This window comes from Hyla sarda, unplaced genomic scaffold (assembly GCF_029499605.1).
Source record: "Hyla sarda isolate aHylSar1 unplaced genomic scaffold, aHylSar1.hap1 scaffold_174, whole genome shotgun sequence".
Lineage (NCBI taxonomy): Eukaryota > Metazoa > Chordata > Amphibia > Anura > Hylidae > Hyla > Hyla sarda.
In genome coordinates, this window is record NW_026608382.1 from 247,737 (window position 1) to 269,477 (window position 21,741).

The 21,741-nt window shown below is 44.1% G+C and overlaps 1 protein-coding gene across 1 annotated transcript in view; it reads right to left on the bottom strand.

Annotated features, from left to right (window-relative positions):
- The window catches only part of LOC130312927 (hydroperoxide isomerase ALOXE3-like), an 82,229-nt gene that overhangs the window by 13,659 nt on the left and 46,829 nt on the right, over window positions 1-21,741 (bottom strand). The window contains exons 6-9 of the mRNA XM_056552620.1: window positions 14,487-14,659; window positions 14,024-14,170; window positions 13,554-13,757; window positions 13,388-13,474 (exon numbers count right to left, since the gene is read on the bottom strand). Of these exons, the coding sequence (XP_056408595.1) occupies window positions 13,388-13,474; window positions 13,554-13,757; window positions 14,024-14,170; window positions 14,487-14,659 (611 nt within the window). The remainder of the gene's footprint in view (window positions 1-13,387; window positions 13,475-13,553; window positions 13,758-14,023; window positions 14,171-14,486; window positions 14,660-21,741) is intronic.

Below are 21,741 nucleotides of genomic sequence, written 5' to 3' on the forward strand. Positions count from 1 at the left end.
TGCCGTTGCCCCTGACTACGATCCTTGCTGCCTGCCCCGACCTTCTGCTACGTCCGACCTTGCTCTTGTCTACTCCCTTGTACCGCGCCTATCTTCAGCAGTCAGAGAGGTTGAGCCGTTGCTAGTGGATACGACCTGGTTACTACCGCCGCTGCAAGACCATCCCGCTTTGCGGCGGGCTCTGGTGAAAACCAGTAGTAACTTAGAACTGGTCCACTAGCACGGTTCACGCCAATCCCTCTCTGGCACAGAGGATCCACCTCCTGCCAGCCGAAGCGTGACAATGATCATGAGAACACTGACGATTGGTGTGATTTGGAGGATGGTCGTGAGGACACCGATGAGTGATGAGGATTTGGAGGATGATCATGAGGACACGATGAGTGGTGTGATTTGGAGGATGATCATGAGGACACGATGAGTGGTGTGATTTGGAGGATGATCGTGAGGACACCGATGAGTGGTGTGATTTGGAGGATGATCGTGAGGACACCGATGAGTGATGAGGATTTGGAGGATGATTGTGAGGACACTGATGAGTGGTGTGATTTGGAGGATGATCGTGAGTACACTGATGAGTGGTGTGATTTGGAGGATGATTGTGAGGACACCGATGAGTGATGAGGATTTGGAGGATGATCGTGAGGACACTGATGAGTGGTGTGATTTGGAAGATGATTGTGAGGACACCGATGAGTGGTGTGATTTGGAGGATGAGGATACAGATGAGGAGATTGATGGTCCCTCTGTATCCCAGTTGGTACAAGTGGCCCCTCTTAAAAGGAAGGGGTACTGTAAGAACCCGAAGGGTTAATCTGCCATGAGAGCTTTTGTTTATTTTCATTGCTAGGACTACGCCCCCGTGTAAGAAAGAAAGGATGATTAAGTAGGCTTCTTTCTATTTAATTTTCCACTTTGAAAAAATTACCACTGCCAGGGAGCAGTGCTGAGCATGTCTGTGTCCCGGCTCCAGTCTGAGATTTAGGACTCCATAGACTTCACACAGTAAAGACGGTCACTCCATCGGCTCTTCATCGGTGACGTCATTGATCTCTCAGGTAGAAGCTTATATCCGCATATTCACAGGTAATGGATAATTTGTTAATTTGCATGTACCCTCCCTGTGAGCTATCTTACCTCGAGAGATAACCATGATTACAAGGGTAGTGGTGTTCATTTAAAAAACATTATATAAGATCAAAATAATCTTAAAAACAATCCACATTCACCTTCAGCATGTATTGGGTGTGAAAACAGTGTGTAATGTTTGTAATCACGGTTATCTCTCGAGCCAGGTTCAGAAGGGCTCACATCACATTTTTTGCCATATTGTTTTCAATCCGTTTTTCTAAAGAAAACAGTATGGGAAAAAAATGGATGGAACAGTATGGAAAAAAGTAAACTGTATACTATTTTTAAAAGTGCATACAGTTCAGTCCGTTTTTATTTTTTTTTAAAACATACGTTTTTGAAAATGTTGTCCATTTTAAATGGGAGGGGTCTTGAGTGGGGACTTTAGGATGCAAATGCGCATGTGCAAAGTAAAAACGGTATACGGTTTCCCGTATGGAACCGTATACATGTGCATTTTCCATTGGCATCCATGTTAATAAAAAAGTATGCGGTTGCAGTACGGTTTTTGAACCGGAGACAAAACCATGGTCAACCACAGTTTTGAGTACGGGAGAAAATCATATTGCAAGCAAACCGCACGCAACCGGATGCATCCAGGTGAATACGGTTTTCAATACGGTCCCATAGGTTTTCAATAATGAAAACGTATACGGGAAACATACTTGATAAACGTGGCGTGAACCCTAACTAAGTGGAGTTTTGAACCTATCGCAAAGGGAACTAACCCCTGATCAGTTGTCCCTGTTGGCCAAGGGACTACATTTTTTCCCCATTAATACATTGAACATTTTCGGGACTTTGTGAGAAATGAATCGTTTTGCGAAAAATTTGACTGTAAAACCGCATTTTGTTTTTCAGGTTTGATAGTGAAAATGTTAATAATGAGGCACAAGTCCAGGACGGCCATTGTAATGAATTTAAATGTTTATCCTTTTCTGAACAATTAACCTTGTGTAATTTACAGGAATTGGGTAGAGAATCTGAAACCGAGCAGGATCCTATTGGAACCAATGTATGGCATGGAGACAAGAATCCGTTTTTCTTCCCGATTAACTCTAGAATGGTGGTGTTCATTTAAAAAACATTATATAAGATCAAAAAAGTCTTAAAAACAATCCACGTTCACCTTCAGCATGTATTGGGTGTAAAAATGATCACTGAATAACGCACAATTTCAAAAATTATAGCAACAAATGAAAAATAAAAAAAGATTCTAAATAATGAAAAAGCCGTTCTCTCCGGATATTCATGCCGAAAGGCGCACAAGGGAACCGCCAATAGGCTCCTCGACCAGCCAGTTTTCTTCATATGCAGCCTTTTCTGCCACGGACTCTAAAGCCTGACACATGACCAATGTGAACCATTTGGGAATGCTGAGATGCGGCAGATTTATTTAGAGAACTCATTGTAACCTATGTCATTAAAGGGGTACTCCGCTGCTCAGCGTTTGGAACAAACTGTTCCGAACACTGGAGCCGGGAGCTTGTGACGTCATAGCCCCGCCCCCTCATGACGTCACACCCCACCCCCTCAATGCAAGTCTATGGGAGGGAGCGTGATGGCTGTCACGCCCCCTTCCATAGACTTGCATTGAGGGGGTGGGGCATCATGATGGGCGGGGCTATGACGTCACAAGCTCCCGACATCGGCTCCAGCATTCAGAACAGTTTGTTCCAAACACTGAGCAGCAGAGTACCCCTTTAATGTGCTCCAAAGCATGTACTTTCAATTTTCGTGTAGTGTAACCCACCTATTTTAAAGGCGTACTCCCATGAATGGTGCCAGAATGTTGAACAGATTTGTAAATTACTTCTATTAAAACATCTTAATTCTTCTAACTCCGTCTGGAGCAGCATATGTTTGCTATGTGGATTTTCTCCTACTCTGGACAGTTCTTAAAATGGACAGAGATGTCAGCAGAGAGCTCTGTGTTCCAAAAAGAAAACCCTTTCCTCTGTAGTATTCAGCAGCTTATAAATACTGGAAGGATTAAGATTTTTAATACAAGTAATTTACAAATCTGTAACTTTTTGGCGCCACTTGATTTAATTCCCCTTGTATGTTTGTGTTGGATCACTTTCCAATACAGCATAGACAGATGTATCAGAAAGCATTTCATTGATCCGGCTGATATTTACTGATTTATACACCAACCTTATCGGACATTTTTATTATTGTGTCATTGTTACGCCGAGCGCTCCGGGTCCCCGCTCCTCCCCGGAGCGCTCGCTACACTCTCGCTACTGCAGCGCTCCGGTCAGATCCACTGACCCGGTGCGCTGCGATACCGCCTCCAGCCGGGATGCGATTCGCGATGCGGGTGGCGCCCGCTCGCGATGCGCACCCCGGCTCCCGTACCTGACTCGCTCTCCGTCGGTCCTGTCCCGGCGCGCGCGGCCCCGCTCCCTAGGGCGCGCGCCGGGTCTCTGCGATTTAAAGGGCCACTGCGCCGCTGATTGGCGCAAGTGGTTCTAATTAGTGTGTTCACCTCTGCACTCCCTATGTATACCTCACTTCCCCTGCACTCCCTCGCCGGATCTTGTTGCCATTGTGCCAGTGAAAGCGTTTCCTTGTGTGTTCCTAGCCTGTGTTCCAGACCTCCTGCCGTTGCCCCTGACTACGATCCTTGCTGCCTGCCCTGACCTTCTGCTACGTCCGACCTTGCTTCTGTCTACTCCCTTGTACCGCGCCTATCTTCAGCAGTCAGAGAGGTTGAGCCGTTGCTAGTGGATACGACCTGGTCACTACCGCCGCAGCAAGACCATCCCGCTTTGCGGCGGGCTCTGGTGAAAACCAGTAGTGACTTAGAACCGGTCCACTAGCACGGTCCACGCCAATCCCTCTCTGGCACAGAGGATCCACCTCCTGCCAGCCGGCATCGTGACAGTAGATCCGGCCATGGATCCCGCTGAAGTCCCTCTGCCAGTTGTCGCCGACCTCACCACGGTGGTCACCCAGCAGTCACAACAGATAGCGCAACAAGGCCACCAGCTGTCTTAACTGACCGTGATGCTACAGCAGCTACTACCACAGCTTCAGCAATCATCTCCTCCGCCAGCTCCTGCACCTCCTCCGCAGCGAGTGGCCGCTTCAGGCCTACGACTATCCTTGCCGGATAAATTTGATGGGGACTCTAAATTCTGCCGTGGCTTTCTTTCTCAATGTTCCCTGCACTTGGAGATGATGTCGGACCAGTTTCCTACTGAAAGGTCTAAGGTGGCTTTCGTAGTCAGCCTTCTGTCTGGAAAAGCTCTGTCATGGGCCACACCGCTCTGGGACCGCAATGACCCCGTCACTGCCTCTGTACACTCCTTCTTCTCGGAAATTCGAAGTATCTTTGAGGAACCTGCCCGAGCCTCTTCTGCTGAGACTGCCCTGTTGAACCTGGTCCAGGGTAATTCTTCCGTTGGCGAGTACGCCGTACAATTCCGTACTCTTGCTTCTGAACTATCCTGGAATAATGAGGCCCTCTGCGCGACCTTTAAAAAAGGCCTATCCAGCAACATTAAAGATGTTCTGGCCGCACGAGAAATCCCTGCTAACCTACATGAACTCATTCATCTAGCCACTCGCATTGACATGCGTTTTTCCGAAAGGCGTCAGGAGCTCCGCCAGGATATGGACTTTGTTCGCACGAGGCGTTTTTTCTCCCCGACTCCTCTCTCCTCTGGTCCCCTGCAATCCGTTCCTGTGCCTCCCGCCGTGGAGGCTATGCAGGTCGACCGGTCTCGCCTGACACCTCAAGAGAGGACACGACGCCGCATGGAGAATCTCTGCCTGTACTGTGCCGGTACCGAACACTTCCTGAAGGATTGTCCTATCCGTCCTCCCCGCCTGGAAAGACGTATGCTGACTCCGCACAAAGGTGAGACAGTCCTTGATGTCAACTCTGCTTCTCCACGTCTTACTGTGCCTGTGCGGATATCTGCCTCTACCTTCTCCTTCTCTACTATGGCCTTCTTGGATTCCGGATCTGCAGGAAATTTTATTTTGGCCTCTCTCATCAACAGGTTCAACATCCCGGTGACCAGTCTCGCCAGACCCCTCTACATCAATTGTGTTAACAATGAAAGATTGGACTGTACCATACGTTTCCGCACGGAGCCCCTCCTAATGTGCATCGGACCTCATCACGAGAAAATTGAGTTTTTGGTCCTCCCCAATTGCACTTCCGAAATTCTCCTCGGACTACCCTGGCTTCAACACCATTCCCCAACCCTGGATTGGTCCACTGGGGAGATCAAGAGTTGGGGTTCCTCTTGTTTCAAGGACTGCCTTAAACCGGTTCCCAGTTCTCCTTGCCGTGACCCTGTGGTTCCCCCTGTAACCGGTCTCCCTAAGGCCTATATGGACTTTGCGGATGTTTTTTGCAAAAAACAAGCTGAGACTCTACCTCCTCACAGGCCTTATGACTGTCCTATTGACCTCCTCCCGGGCACTACTCCACCCCGGGGCAGAATTTATCCTCTCTCTGCCTCAGAGACTCTTGCTATGTCTGAGTACATCCAGGAAAATTTAAAAAAGGGCTTTATCCGCAAATCCTCCTCTCCTGCCGGAGCCGGATTTTTCTTTGTGTCCAAAAAAGATGGCTCCCTACGTCCTTGCATTGACTACCGCGGTCTTAATAAAATCACGGTAAAGAACCGCTACCCCCTACCTCTCATCTCTGAACTCTTTGATCGCCTCCAAGGTGCCCACATCTTTACCAAACTGGACTTAAGAGGTGCTTATAATCTCATCCGCATCAGAGAGGGGGATGAATGGAAAATGGCATTTAACACTAGAGATGGACACTTTGAGTATCTGGTCATGCCCTTTGGCCTGTGCAACGCCCCTGCCGTCTTCCAAGACTTTGTTAATGAAATTTTTCGTGATCTCTTATATTCCTGTGTTGTTGTGTATCTGGACGATATCCTGATTTTTTCTGCCAACCTAGAAGAACACCGCCAGCATGTCCGCATGGTTCTTCAGAGACTTCGTGACAATCAACTTTATGCCAAAATGGAGAAATGTCTGTTTGAATGTCAATCTCTTCCTTTCCTAGGATACTTGGTCTCTGGCCAGGGACTACAAATGGATCCAGACAAACTCTCTGCCGTCTTAGATTGGCCACGCCCCTCCGGACTCCGTGCTATCCAACGTTTTTTGGGGTTCGCCAATTATTACAGACTATTTATTCCACATTTTTCTACCATTGTGGCTCCTATCGTGGCTTTAACCAAAAAGAATGCCAATCCTAAGTCATGGCCTCCTCAAGCGGAAGACGCCTTTAAACAGCTCAAGTCTTCCTTTTCTTCGGCTCCCGTGCTCTCCAGACCTGACCCATCTAAACCCTTCCTATTGGAGGTTGATGCCTCCTCAGTAGGAGCTGGAGCGGTCCTTCTACAAAAAAATTCTTCCGGGCATGCTGTTACTTGTGGTTTTTTTTCTAGGACCTTCTCTCCGGCGGAGAGGAACTACTCCATCGGGGATCGAGAGCTACTAGCCATTAAATTAGCACTTGAGGAATGGAGGCATCTGCTGGAGGGATCAAGATTTCCAGTTATTATTTACACCGATCACAAGAACCTCTCCTATCTCCAGTCTGCCCAACGGCTGAATCCTCGCCAGGCCAGGTGGTCTCTGTTCTTTGCCCGATTTAATTTTGAAATTCATTTTCGCCCTGCCGATAAGAACATTAGGGCCGATGCTCTCTCTCGTTCCTCGGATGCCTCGGAAGTAGAGCTCTCTCCGCAACACATCATTCCTCCTGACTGCCTGATCTCCACTTCTCCAGCCTCCATCAGGCAAACTCCTCCAGGGAAGAACTTCGTCTCTCCACGCCAACGCCTCGGAATCCTCAAATGGGGTCACTCCTCCCATCTCGCAGGTCATGCGGGCATCAAGAAATCCGTGCAACTCATCTCTCGTTTCTATTGGTGGCCGACTCTGGAGACGGATGTTGTGGATTTTGTGCGAGCCTGCACTGTCTGTGCCCGGGATAAGACTCCTCGCCAGAAGCCCGCTGGTCTTCTTCATCCTCTGCCTGTCCCCGAACAGCCTTGGTCTCTGATTGGTATGGACTTTATTACAGACTTACCCCCATCCCGTGGCAACACTGTTGTTTGGGTGGTCGTTGATCGATTCTCCAAGATGGCACATTTCATCCCTCTTCCTGGTCTCCCTTCAGCGCCTCAGTTGGCAAAACAATTTTTTGTACACATTTTTCGTCTTCACGGGTTGCCCACGCAGATCGTCTCGGACAGAGGCGTCCAATTCGTGTCAAAATTCTGGAGGGCTCTCTGTAAACAACTCAAGATTAAATTAAACTTTTCTTCTGCCTATCATCCTCAATCCAATGGGCAAGTAGAAAGAATTAACCAGGTCCTGGGTCACTATTTACGGCATTTTGTTTCCTCCCGCCAGGATGACTGGGCAGATCTTCTACCATGGGCCGAATTCTCGTATAACTTCAGAGTCTCTGAATCTTCCTCCAAATCCCCATTTTTCGTGGTGTACGGCCGTCACCCTCTTCCCCCCCTCCCTACTCCCTTGCCCTCTGGTTTGCCCGCTGTGGATGAAATATCTCGTGATCTTTCCACCATATGGAAAGAGACCCAAAATTCTCTCTTACAGGCTTCATCACGCATGAAGAAGTTTGCTGATAAGAAAAGAAGAGCTCCCCCCATTTTTTCTCCTGGAGACAAGGTATGGCTCTCCGCTAAATATGTCCGCTTCCGTGTCCCTAGCTACAAATTGGGACCACGCTATCTTGGTCCTTTCAAAATTTTGTGCCAGATTAATCCTGTCTCTTACAAACTTCTTCTTCCTCCTTCTCTTCGTATTCCTAATGCCTTTCACGTTTCTCTTCTTAAACCACTCATCATCAACCGTTTCTCTCCCAAACTTGTTTCTCCCACTCCTGTTTCCGGCTCCTCGGACATCTTCTCCGTAAAGGAGATACTGGCCTCCAAGAAGGTCAGAGGGAAAACTTTTTTTTTGGTCGATTGGGAGGGTTGTGGTCCTGAAGAGAGATCCTGGGAACCTGAGGACAATATCCTAGACAAAAGTCTGCTCCTCAGGTTCTCAGGCTCTAAGAAGAGGGGGAGACCCAAGGGGGGGGGTACTGTTACGCCGAGCGCTCCGGGTCCCCGCTCCTCCCCGGAGCGCTCGCTACACTCTCGCTACTGCAGCGCTCCGGTCAGATCCACTGACCCGGTGCGCTGCGATACCGCCTCCAGCCGGGATGCGATTCGCGATGCGGGTGGCGCCCGCTCGCGATGCGCACCCCGGCTCCCGTACCTGACTCACTCTCCGTCGGTCCTGTCCCGGCGCGCGCGGCCCCGCTCCCTAGGGCGCGCGCGCGCCGGGTCTCTGCGATTTAAAGGGCCACTGCGCCGCTGATTGGCGCAAGTGGTTCTAATTAGTGTGTTCACCTGTGCACTCCCTATGTATACCTCACTTCCCCTGCACTCCCTCGCCGGATCTTGTTGCCATTGTGCCAGTGAAAGCGTTTCCTTGTGTGTTCCTAGCCTGTGTTCCAGACCTCCTGCCGTTGCCCCTGACTACGATCCTTGCTGCCTGCCCCGACCTTCTGCTACGTCCGACCTTGCTTCTGTCTACTCCCTTGTACCGCGCCTATCTTCAGCAGTCAGAGAGGTTGAGCCGTTGCTAGTGGATACGACCTGGTCACTACCGCCGCAGCAAGACCATCCCGCTTTGCGGCGGGCTCTGGTGAAAACCAGTAGTGACTTAGAACCGGTCCACTAGCACGGTCCACGCCAATCCCTCTCTGGCACAGAGGATCCACCTCCTGCCAGCCGGCATCGTGACAGTCATCATACAGTGGGGATCAAATATTTGGGCACCTCAGGTAAAAATTGGTATTAATATGCATAAAGAATGCGAGGAAAGATGGAAAAATCTCCAAAAGGCATCAAATTACAGAACAGACATTCTTATAATATGTCACCAAAAGTTACATTTTATTTCCATCATTTACACTTTTAAAATAACAGAAAACTAAAAAAATGGCGTCTGCAAAAGTTTGTGCACCCTGCAGAGTTAATATCTTGTACTGCCCCCTTTGGCAAGTATCACAGCTTGTAAACGCTTTTTGTAGCCACCAAGAGTCTTTCAATTCTTGTTTGAGGTATCTTTGCCCATTCTTCCTTACAAAAGTCTTCCAGTTCTTTGAGATTTCTGGGCTGTCTGTCACGCACTGCTCTCTTAAGGCCTATCCATAGATTTTCAATGATGTTGAGGTCAGGAGATTGTGAAGGCCATGGCAAAACCTTCAGTTTACGCCTCTTGTTGTAATCCCCGTGGATTTCGAGGTGTGTTTAGGATCATTATCCATTTGTAGAAGCCATCCTCTCTTTAACTTCAGCTTTTTCACAGATGGCATCAAGTTAGCATCCAAAATTTGCTGAAATGTTATTGAATCCATTTTTCCTTCTACTCGTGAGATGTTCCCTGTGTCACTGGCTGCAATACAACCCCAAAGCATGATTGATCCACCCCTATGCTTAACAGTTGGACAGAGGTTCTTTTCATTAAATTCTGTTGCCCTTCTTCTCCAAACGTACCTTTGTTCATTCTGCCAAAAAGTTCAATTTTAACTTCATCGGTCCACAGAACTTGTTTCCAAAATGCATCAGGTTTCTCTATATTTTCATTTGCAAAGTTCAAATGCTGATTTTTGTGGTGAGGACGTAGAAGAGGTTTTCTTCTGATGACTCTTCCATGAAGACCATATTTGTACAAGTATCTCTTTATATTGGAATAGTGGACGACAACTCCAGTGTCTGCCAGATCTTTCTGGAGGGATTGTGCAGTCAAACGTGGGTTTTGAATTGTTTTTCTCACAATCCTGCGAGCTGTTCTGTCTGATATTTCTCTTTGTCATCCAGATCTTGCTTTAACTTCCACTCTTCCTGATGACATTTCTGAATTACATTCCGCACAGAGGATATTGACATCTGAAAACGTTTTGCTATCTTCTTATAGCCTTCTCCAGCTTTGTGAGCGTCAACTATTTTCAGTTTCAGATTTCTAGACAACTGCTTAGAAGAACCCATGGTGCTGATTGTTGGGGCAAGGTCAGATGAGTCTGGGAATTTAAAACCTTTGAGATTGACATCACCTGGTCTTCCCAGATGATGATTGAAAACAATCCATGACACTGGCAGGTCTCAGCTTTGTAAAGGGGGCAGTGCATGCTATAAATTCTGCAGGGTTCCCAAACTTCTGCAGACGCCATTTTTTTTTTTTGTTTTCTGTTATTTTGAAAGTGTAAATGATGGAAATAAAATGTAACTTTTGTTGACATATTATAAGAATGTCTAATCTGTAATTTGATGCCTTTTGGAGATTTTTCCATCTTTCCTTGGCTCCTTTATGCACATTAATACAAATTTTTACCTGTGGTGCCCAAACTTTTGATCCCCACTGTAAGATGAAAGTTCCTTGAGTGCTTTACGCTCTCCTTACGATCGATTATCTTTCACCCTAGATGACTGTGAATCATGGTTGCTCATAGCAACCAGATCATGTTCAATTGCTTTCTGAAATCTGTCCATGTTTTCCGTTCTAGGGGAAATTTGGAAGAAAAACGGATTCTTGTCCCCATGCCATACATTGGTTCTAATTGGATCCTGCTCACTTTCAGATTCTCTACCCAATTCCTGTAAATTACACAAGGTTAATTGTTGAGAAAAGGATAAACATTAAAATTCATTACAATGGCCGTCCTGGACTTGTGCATTATTATTTAAAATTTTTCCCGAATAAAAATTTTTATTGCAAATTTTCACAAAAAAGAAACATAGTACCGAAGTACGTGATAATGAAAGGCGTTACAACGGGCGCAAGCGCACCAGGTAGCGTGACACATGTAGACGCAATAGAAGTAAAAAAAAAATGAACAAACCAAGAATACATGGATCTACATGCGGGGCCATGAAGTGTCCCACCAAACACTAATACAGTAATGCAGCCATATAGGCATAGCTGTTTCATATCGGAAGTTCTGGTACATCCCGGGGGCTTGTGCAGCATTATTAACATTTTCACTATCAACCTGAAAAAAAGTTTAATTTTTCACAAAGCGATTTATTTCACACAAAGTCCCGAAAATTTTCAATGTATTAATGGGGAAAAATATGGTCTAGTCCATTGGCCAACAGGGATAACTGATCAGGGGTTAGTTCCCTTTGCGATAGGTTCAAAACTCCACTTACTTCTGAACCTGGCTCGAGAGATAACCGTGATTACAAACATTACACACTGTTTTTACACCCAATACATGCTGAAGGTGGATGTGGAATGTTTTTAAGATTTTTTGATCTTATATAATGTTTTTTAAATGAACACCACTACCCTTGTAATCATGGTTATCTCTCGAGGTAAGATAGCTCACAGGGAGGGTACATGCAAATCACCAAATTTTCCTTCATCTGTGAATATGCGGATATAAGCTTCTACCTAAGAGGTCAATGACGTCACTGATGAAGAGCACACATGTGCTTGAAACGCGTATGACAGTGGAGTGACCGTTTCTACTGTGTGAAGTCTATTTGATACTGAATCCAATAAAGTTTTGTTCAAGTGCTGGATCATCCTTTCTTTCTTGTGCTGGTTAGCACCTTGCCGGGTGCAGGTCCCTGCACTATCATTTGGGAGGTGAGCTGAATATTACTATTTCATATACGCCCCTGTGTGTTTGAGTGCTGATTAGTATCTGCCTATCAGAGTCCGCCTGCTAGATACACAGGTGTATTTAAGGAAGCCTTTCATATCCAGGAGTTGCCTGTGAAAGAGTTTATCTCCAGTAGCTAGCATTGTATATCCTGTGATTCCTGATATTGGTTATTTATATCCCAGCTTGGCTTTCTGACTTCTATTCTGTGTTTGCGTCTTGGTACTACAACATTTCCTGTTATGGACTCGACTAGTTAATTTTGACTTTATTGTGTGTTTGTTTTGTATATTTCTGTTAGTTTGTGTGCCTCCTGACTGTTCCCGACATGTGTCTGTTTTTTGTAGTTTATTGTGTCTTATGGCCATCACTTACATAGGAAGGGACCGGCACCATGGTTACGGACCCGCTGCCTAGGGCGGGTACGTAAGTAGGCAGGGACAGAGGCTGTAAGTTAGTTCAGGGCCACATTCTTTCCCTGCCCAGATGTGACACCTGATCCATCTTCCTCCATGTTATGGAGTTTGGTTTTGTAATATTCCTGTTTGTTATCCTGATCCATATTCCTCCATGTGATGGAGTTTGGTTTTGTGATATTCTAGTTGGTTGTCCTGATCCGTATTCCTCCATGTTATGGAGTTTAGTTTTGTATTATTCATTTTTGGTATCCTGATCTCTTATGGAGTTTGTCTTTTTCTTGTATCTGTTTTTATAGAGTTAATGATTGATGACCTTAAGTGTTTTTAGTACATGCACTGTACATTACCATTGGTCTATAGTGTCCTCTGTACTTTTTCACTGATCTGTGTCCTCTGAACTAGTGTCTTTTTATGTTTAGTGTTCTGTGTCCTGTGTGAACAGTGTTCTATGTTTCCTGACCTGTTTAGTGTTTTACATTCAGTTAATCTGTTCAACCCCTACATCTCCTGGTTTCTACTATATACTTATTCCATATCTAGTCTTGTTCGTTTATTCATATCTGCCGTTTATCTTGATTTCGATTTCTGAACTGTATGTTAGTACACTATATCCTGCCCTGTTTGTATATTTTTATCCTGTCTGGTTTATCTGTTTTTTTGGTGGTTTTCCCATTATGTTTCTGATCTGTTCCCGACCATGTACAGTATTATTTGTTTACCTTTACTCTCATTGCACTTTAGCGCTGGTAAGGACCGGTACCGTAGTTGTCGCTCCGCTGTTTAGGACGGATGGGTAAGTAGGCAGGAAGAGTGTTTCTAGGAACAGCTTAGGGTTCACTCTCCTTGTCCACCCCTAGTCATGACATATACTCTAAAGGGGAGGGGCTCATAACACTGTAGGACACAGATATACTCCACGGGGAAGGGGCTCATACACACTTATACACACTATGGGACACAGATATACTCTGCAGGGAAGGGGCTCATATACACTATGGGACATAAATATACACTGTGGGGGAGGAGCTTATGCACACTATAAGAGAGGGGAGGAGTCATGGAGATAAGAGCTCAGAGCTGCTCTAATATAGAGACCCTCAGATTATAACACTGATTACGGGGGCATCGATCCTCTAAACTCGCACCCTCATCTCACCTGGTCAGTGATGCCTCCAGGTCCTAGGAGCTCAGTTCTGCTGATGGTGTTGATCTCCAGGGTATAACGCAGATGTGGTGCGATGAGCTGCAGACAAACAATAGGTTATTACACACCAGTAGGTGTTATACACAATGGAGGATGGAACTTGTAGACAGGCTCTCACCTTGTACACCGGGTGGCTCATCGGCAACTGTCTGGTGGTTGCAACGTTGAAGACTTCGGCAATGAGATGGGTGTGCAGCAGGTGGTAGATGATCTGATGGACCTGGAAGTCAGAACTCCGCACCCAAATCTTGGCCAAAGTCCAGTCCCACTCAGAGTCACTGGGCAGGAAGATCGGGTTCTGTTCTCCTGGAGTCTGACCCAACTGTAATGAGAGACGCCATGATGTCCTCAGGAGTCCCCATTATCTCTACATGTACACATATATTCAGCTTCCCCACATCCTGAACAGCAAATCCACATGGTTATGGAGGACTATGGTATCTGGGGTCCAGGATGCTGGAAAAGCCAGGAAGACAACTCTGATTCTAAATGTTGTTACCCCTTCAGCACAGATTACAGATCTCTGGCCCCATGTTATGGGTGGGCTATGACGGCATCACATAGGGTCCCGGGGGGATCAGTCCTTACCTGGATAGCAATGGGGAGCAGCTGGTCCTTGGGGTCCTTCCACAGCAGACACAGGGGGGCAGCGATATATTGCTTCTTCCCATTAATCGAGGGGTTTGCAGGAATTCCCTGGAGAATCTTGTAATCGGCCAGAAAGATGTTCCCGTTCTGTAAGATCCGTGCACGGTCATTAAAGAGAACGGTTATGATCTTTTTAAATGTTATAACCCAACGAACCCCCTCCCCCCCCCCAGATCACTGCTCCATCATTATAAACCCCCCTGTGTAAGAGATGGAGGGGGGGGGGGATTGTACTCTGGACAAGTAGGGAGACACCTAGTGGCAGATTTTTAAACACAAATAAAACATAGAAAACTAGATTTTTATTTACCATAAGGAGTGCAACAACAAAAATGAGTTTTAATGCTAATACTACAGAGGCTTCATTATCAGCAGTCACTGTCCTCACTCAGGACCCTCTCACCTTCAGCTCCTCAGTGAGATCCGTGGAGGTCCCCAGAGATGCGGCCACCATGCTGTTACTGACAGGGAAGTTCTCCGAAAGTTTTTCGCATTTCCTGATAAGACCCGGGTTAACTCCATTCAGATACTGGTAACCAAAGAAGGAGTCCTCATTCCAGATCTGGGAGACCTGACCTGGAGAACCCGAAACACAACAATATGATTCACACACAATAATATCTATAGTATATAAAACAATCACGCAATGATATCTATAATATATAATACAATCACACAATGATATCTATAATATATAATACAATCATACACAATGATATCTATAATATATAATACAATTATACACAATAATATCTATAATATATATAATACAATCACACAATAATATCTATAATATATAATACAATCACACAATGATATCTATAATATATAATACAATCATACACAATGATATCTATAATATATAATACAATAATACACAATGATATCTATAATATATAATACAATCACACAATAATATCTATAATATATAATACAATCACACAATAATATCTATAATATATAATACAATCACACACTGATATCTATAATATATAATACTATCATACACAATAATATCTATAATATATATAATACAATCACACAATAATATCTATAATATATAATACAATCATACACAATAATATCTATAATATATAATACAATCATACACAATAATATCTATAATATATAATACAATCATACACAATAATATCTATAATATATAAAACAATCACACAATGATATCTATAATATATAATACAATCATACACAATAATATCTATAATATATAAAACAATCATATACAATAATATCTATTATATATAATACAATCACACAATAATATCTATAATATATAATACAATCATACACAATGATATCTATAATATATAATACAATCATACACAATGATATCTATAATATATAATACAATCATACACAATAATATCTATAATATATAATACAATCACAAACAATAATATATAATACAATCATACACAATAATATCTATAATATATAATACAATCATACACAATAATATCTATAATATATAATACAATCATACACAATAATATCTATAATATATAATACAATCATACACAATAATATCTATAATATATAATACAATCATACACAATAATATCTATAATATATAATACAATCATACACAATATCTATAATATATAATACAATCACACACAATGATATCTATAATATATATAATACAATCATACACAATAATATCTATAATATATAATACAATCATACACAATGATATCTATAATATATAATACAATCATACACAATGATATCTATAATATATAATACAATCATACACAATGATATCTATAATATGCAATCATACACAATGATATCTATAATATATAATACAATAATACACAATAATATCTATAATATATAATACAATCATACACAATGATATCTATAATATATAATACAATCACACAATAATATCTATAATATATAATACAATCACACAATAATATCTATAATATATAATACAATCATACACAATAATATCTATAATATATAATACAATCATACACAATGATATCTATAATATATAATACAATCATACACAATAATATCTATAATATATAATACAATAATACACAATGATATCTATAATATGTAATACAATCATACACAATGATATCTATAATAAATATAATACAATCATACACAATAATATCTATAATATATAATACAATCACACAATAATATCTATAATATATAATACAATAATACACAATAATATCTATAATATATATAATACAATCATACACAATAATATCTATAATATATAATACAATAATACACAATAATATCTATAATATATAATACAATCACACAATGATATCTATAATATATAATACAATCATACACAATGATATCTATAATATATAATACAATAATACACAATAATATCTATTATATATAAAACAATCACACAATGATATCTATAATATATAATACAATCATACACAATAATATCTATAATATATATAATACAATCACACAATAATATCTATAATATATATAATACAATCATACACAATAATATCTATAATATAAAATACAATCATACACAATAATATCTATTATATATAATACAATCATACACAATGATATCTATAATATATAATACAATTATACACAATGATATCTATAATATATAATACAATAATACACAATAATATCTATAATATATAATACAATCACACAATGATATCTATAATAAATAATATAATCATACACAATATCTATAATATATAAAATACAATCATACGCAATAATATCTATAATATATAATACAATCATACACAATGATATCTATAATATATAAAACAATCATATACAATGATATCTATAATATATAATACAATCATACACAATATCTATAATATATAATACAATCACACAATGATATCTATAATATATAATACAATCACACAATAATATCTATAATATATAATACAATCACACACAATAATATCTATAATATATAATACAATCACATAATAATATCTGTTATGCCGAGCGCTCCGGGTCCCCGCTCCTCCCCGGAGCGCTCGCAACATCCTCGCAATTGCAGCGCCCCGGTCAGACCTGCTGACCGGGTGCGCTGCGATACCTCTCCCAGCCGGGATGCGATTCGCGATGCGGCAGGCGTCCGCTCGCGATGTGCATCCCGGCTCCCGTACCTGACTCGCTCTCCGTCAGGGGCGCGCGCGCGCCGGGTCTCTGCAATTTAAAGGGCCACTGTGCCACTGATTGGCGCAGTTAGTTTAATTAGTGTGTTCACCTGTGCACTCCCTATTTTTACCTCACTTCCCCTGCACTCCCTCGCCGGATCTTGTTGCCATCGTGCCAGTGAAAGCGTTTCCTTGTGTGTTCCTAGCCTGTGTTCCAGACCTCCTGCCGTTGCCCCTGACTACGATCCTTGCTGCCTGCCCTGACCTTCTGCTACGTCTGACCTTGCTCTTGTCTACTCCCTTGTACCGCGCTTATCTTCAGCAGTCAGAGAGGTTGAGCCGTTGCTGGTGGATACGACCTGGTTGCTACCGCCGCTGCAAGACCATCCCGCTTTGCGGCGGGCTCTGGTGAAAACCAGTAGTAACTTAGAACCGGTCCACTAGCACGGTCCACTCCAATCCCTCTCTGGCACAGAGGATCCACCACCTGCCAGCCGAATCATGACAGTAGATCCGGCCATGGATCCCGCTGAAGTCCCACTGCCAGTTGTCGCCTACCTCACCACGGTGGTCGCCCAGCAGTCGCAACAGATAGCGCAACAAGGCCACCAGCTGTCTCAACTGACCGTGATGTTACAGCAGCTACTACCACAGCTTCAGCAATCATCTCCTCCGCCAGCTCCTGCACCTCCTCCGCAGCGAGTGACCGCTTCCGGCCTACGATTATCCTTGCCGGATAAATTTGATGGGGACTCTAAGTTTTGCCGTGGCTTTCTTTCGCAATGTTCCCTGCACTTGGAGATGATGTCGGACCAGTTTCCTACTGAAAGGTCTAAGGTGGCTTTCGTAGTCAGCCTTCTGTCTGGGAAAGCTCCGTCATGGGCCACACCGCTCTGGGACCGCAATGACCCCGTCACTGCCTCTGTACACTCCTTCTTCACGGAGATTCGAAGTGTCTTTGAGGAACCTGCCCGAGCCTCTTCTGCTGAGACTGCCCTGCTGAACCTGGTCCAGGGTAATTCTTCTGTTGGCGAGTACGACATCCAATTCCGTACTCTTGCCTCCGAATTATCCTGGAATAATGAGGCCCTCTGCGCGACCTTTAAAAAAGGCCTATCCAGCAACATTAAAGATGTTCTGGCCGCACGAGAAATTCCTGCTAACCTGCATGAACTTATTCATCTGGCCACCCGCATTGACATGCGTTTTTCCGAAAGGCGTCAGGAGCTCCGCCAGGATATGGACTTTGTTTGCACCAGGCGTTTTTTCTCCCCGGCTCCTCTCTCCTCTGGTCCTCTGCAATCCGTTCCTGTGCCTCCCGCCGTGGAGGCTATGCAAGTTGACCGGTCTCGCTTGACACCTCAAGAGAGGACACGACGCCGCATGGAGAATCTGTGCCTGTACTGTGCCGGTACCGAACACTTCCTGAAGGATTGTCCTATCCGTCCTCCCCGCCTGGGAAGACGTACGCTGACTCCGCACAAAGGTGAATCAGTTCTTGATGTCAACTCTGCTTCTCCACGCCTTACTGTGCCTGTGTGAATATCTTCCTCTACCTTCTCCTTCTCTGCTATGGCCTTCTTGGATTCCGGATCTGCAGGAAATTTTATTTTGGCCTCTCTCATCAACAGGTTCAACATCCCAGTGACCAGTCTCGCCAGACCCCTCTACATCAATTGTGTTAACAATGAAAGATTGGACTGTACCGTGCGTTACCGCACGGAACCTCTCCTAATGTGCATCGGACCTCATCACGAAAAAATTGAGTTTTTGGTCCTCTCCAACTGCACTTCCGAAATTCTTCTTGGATTACCGTGGCTTCAACGCCATTCCCCAACCCTTGATTGGTCCACAGGAGAGATCAAGAGCTGGGGTACCTCTTGTTTCAAGGACTGTCTTAAACCGGTTCCCTGTACTCCCTGCCGTGACCCTGTGGTTCCCCCTGTAACCGGTCTTCCTAAGGCTTATATGGACTATGCTGACGTGTTTTGCAAAAAGCAAGCTGAGACTTTACCTCCTCACAGGCCTTATGACTGTCCTATTGACCTCCTCCCGGGTACTACTCCACCCCGGGGCAGAATTTATCCTCTTTCTGCTCCAGAGACTCTTGCTATGTCTGAATACATCCAGGAAAATTTAAAAAAGGGCTTTATCCGCAAATCCTCCTCTCCTGCCGGAGCTGGATTTTTCTTTGTGTCCAAAAAAGATGGCTCCCTACGTCCTTGCATTGATTATCGCGGACTTAATAAAATCACGGTAAAGAACCGCTACCCCCTACCTCTTATCTCAGAACTCTTTGATCGCCTTCAAGGTGCCCACATCTTTACCAAACTGGACTTAAGAGGTGCTTATAATCTCATCTGCATCAGGGAGGGGGACGAATGGAAGACTGCATTTAACACCAGAGATGGACACTTTGAGTATCTGGTCATGCCCTTTGGCCTGTGCAACGCCCCTGCTGTCTTCCAAGACTTTGTTAATGAAATTTTTCGTGATCTCTTATATTCCTGTGTTGTGGTTTATCTGGGCGATATTCTGATTTTTTCTGCCAACTTAGAAGAACACCGCCAGCATGTTCGCATGGTTCTTCAGAGACTTCGAGACAATCAACTTTATGCCAAAATGGAGAAATGTCTGTTTGAATGCCAATCTCTTCCTTTCCTAGGATACTTGGTCTCTGGCCAGGGATTACAAATGGACCCAGACAAACTCTCTGCCGTCTTAGATTGGCCACGCCCCTCCGGACTCCGTGCTATCCAACGTTTTTTGGGGTTCGCCAATTATTACAGACAATTTATTCCACACTTTTCCACTATTGTGGCTCCTATCGTGGCTTTAACCAAGAAAAATGCCAATCCCAAGTCCTGGTCTCCCCAAGCGGAAGACGCATTTAAACGTCTCAAGTCTGCCTTTTCTTCTGCTCGCGTGCTCTCCAGATCTGACCCATCTAAACCCTTCTCATTGGAGGTAGATGCCTCCTCAGTGGGAGCTGGAGCTGTCCTTCTACAAAAAAATTCTTCCGGGCATGCTGTTACTTGTGGGTTTTTTTCTAGGACCTTCTCTCCGGCAGAGAGGAACTACTCCATCGGGGATCGAGAGTTACTGGCCATTAAATTGGCGCTTGAGGAATGGAGGCATCTGCTGGAGGGATCAAAATTTCCTGTTATCATATACACTGATCACAAGAATCTCTCCTATCTCCAGTCTGCCCAACGGCTGAACCCTCGCCAGGCCAGGTGGTCGTTGTTCTTTGCCCGTTTTAACTTTGAAATTCACTTTCGTCCTACCGACAAGAACATTAGGGCCGATGCCCTCTCTCGTTCCTCGGATGCCTCGGAAGTAGAGGTCTCTCCGCAACACATCATTCCTCCTGACTGTCTGATCTCCACTTCTCCAGCCTCCATCAGGCAAACTCCTCCAGGGAAGACCTTCGTTTCTCCACGCCAACGTCTCGGGATTCTCAAATGGGGACACTCCTCCCACCTCGCAGGCCATGCGGGCATCAAAAAATCCTTGCAACTCATCTCTCGTTTCTATTGGTGGCCGACTCTGGAGACGGATGTTGTTGATTTTGTGCGGGCCTGTACTGTCTGTGCCCGGGATAAGACTCCTCGCCAGAAACCTGCTGGTCTCCTTCATCCTCTGCCTGTCCCCGAACAGCCTTGGTCACTGATTGGTATGGACTTTATTACAGACTTACCCCCATCCCGTGGCAACACCGTTGTTTGGGTGGTCGTTGATCGATTTTCCAAGATGGCACATTTTATTCCTCTTCCTGGTCTTCCTTCAGCGCCTCAGTTGGCAAAACAATTTTTTGTACACATTTTTCGTCTTCACGGTTTGCCCACGCAGATCGTCTCGGATAGAGGCGTCCAATTCGTGTCTAAATTCTGGAGCGCCCTCTGTAAACAGCTCAAGATTAAATTAAACTTCTCTTCTTCTTATCATCCCCAATCCAATGGGCAAGTAGAAAGAATTAACCAGGTCCTGGGTGACTATTTACGGCATTTTGTTTCCTCCCGCCAGGATGACTGGGCAGATCTTCTACCATGGGCCGAATTCTCATACAACTTCAGAGTCTCAGAATCTTCTGCTAAGTCCCCATTTTTCGTGGTGTACGGCCGTCACCCTCTTCCCCCCCTCCCTACTCCCTTGCCCTCTGGTTTGCCCGCTGTGGATGAAGTGACTCGTGATCTTTCCACCATATGGAAAGAGACCCAAAATTCTCTTTTACAGGCTTCATCCCGCATGAAAAGGTTTGCCGATAAGAAAAGAAGAACTCCCCCCATTTTTGCACCCGGAGACAAGGTATGGCTCTCCGCTAAATATGTCCGCTTTCGTGTCCCCAGTTACAAACTGGGACCACACTATCTTGGTCCTTTCAAAGTCTTGTGCCAGATTAATCCTGTCTCTTATAAACTCCTTCTTCCTCCTTCTCTCCGTATTCCCAATGCCTTCCATGTCTCTCTCCTTAAACCACTCATCATTAACCGCTTCTCTCCC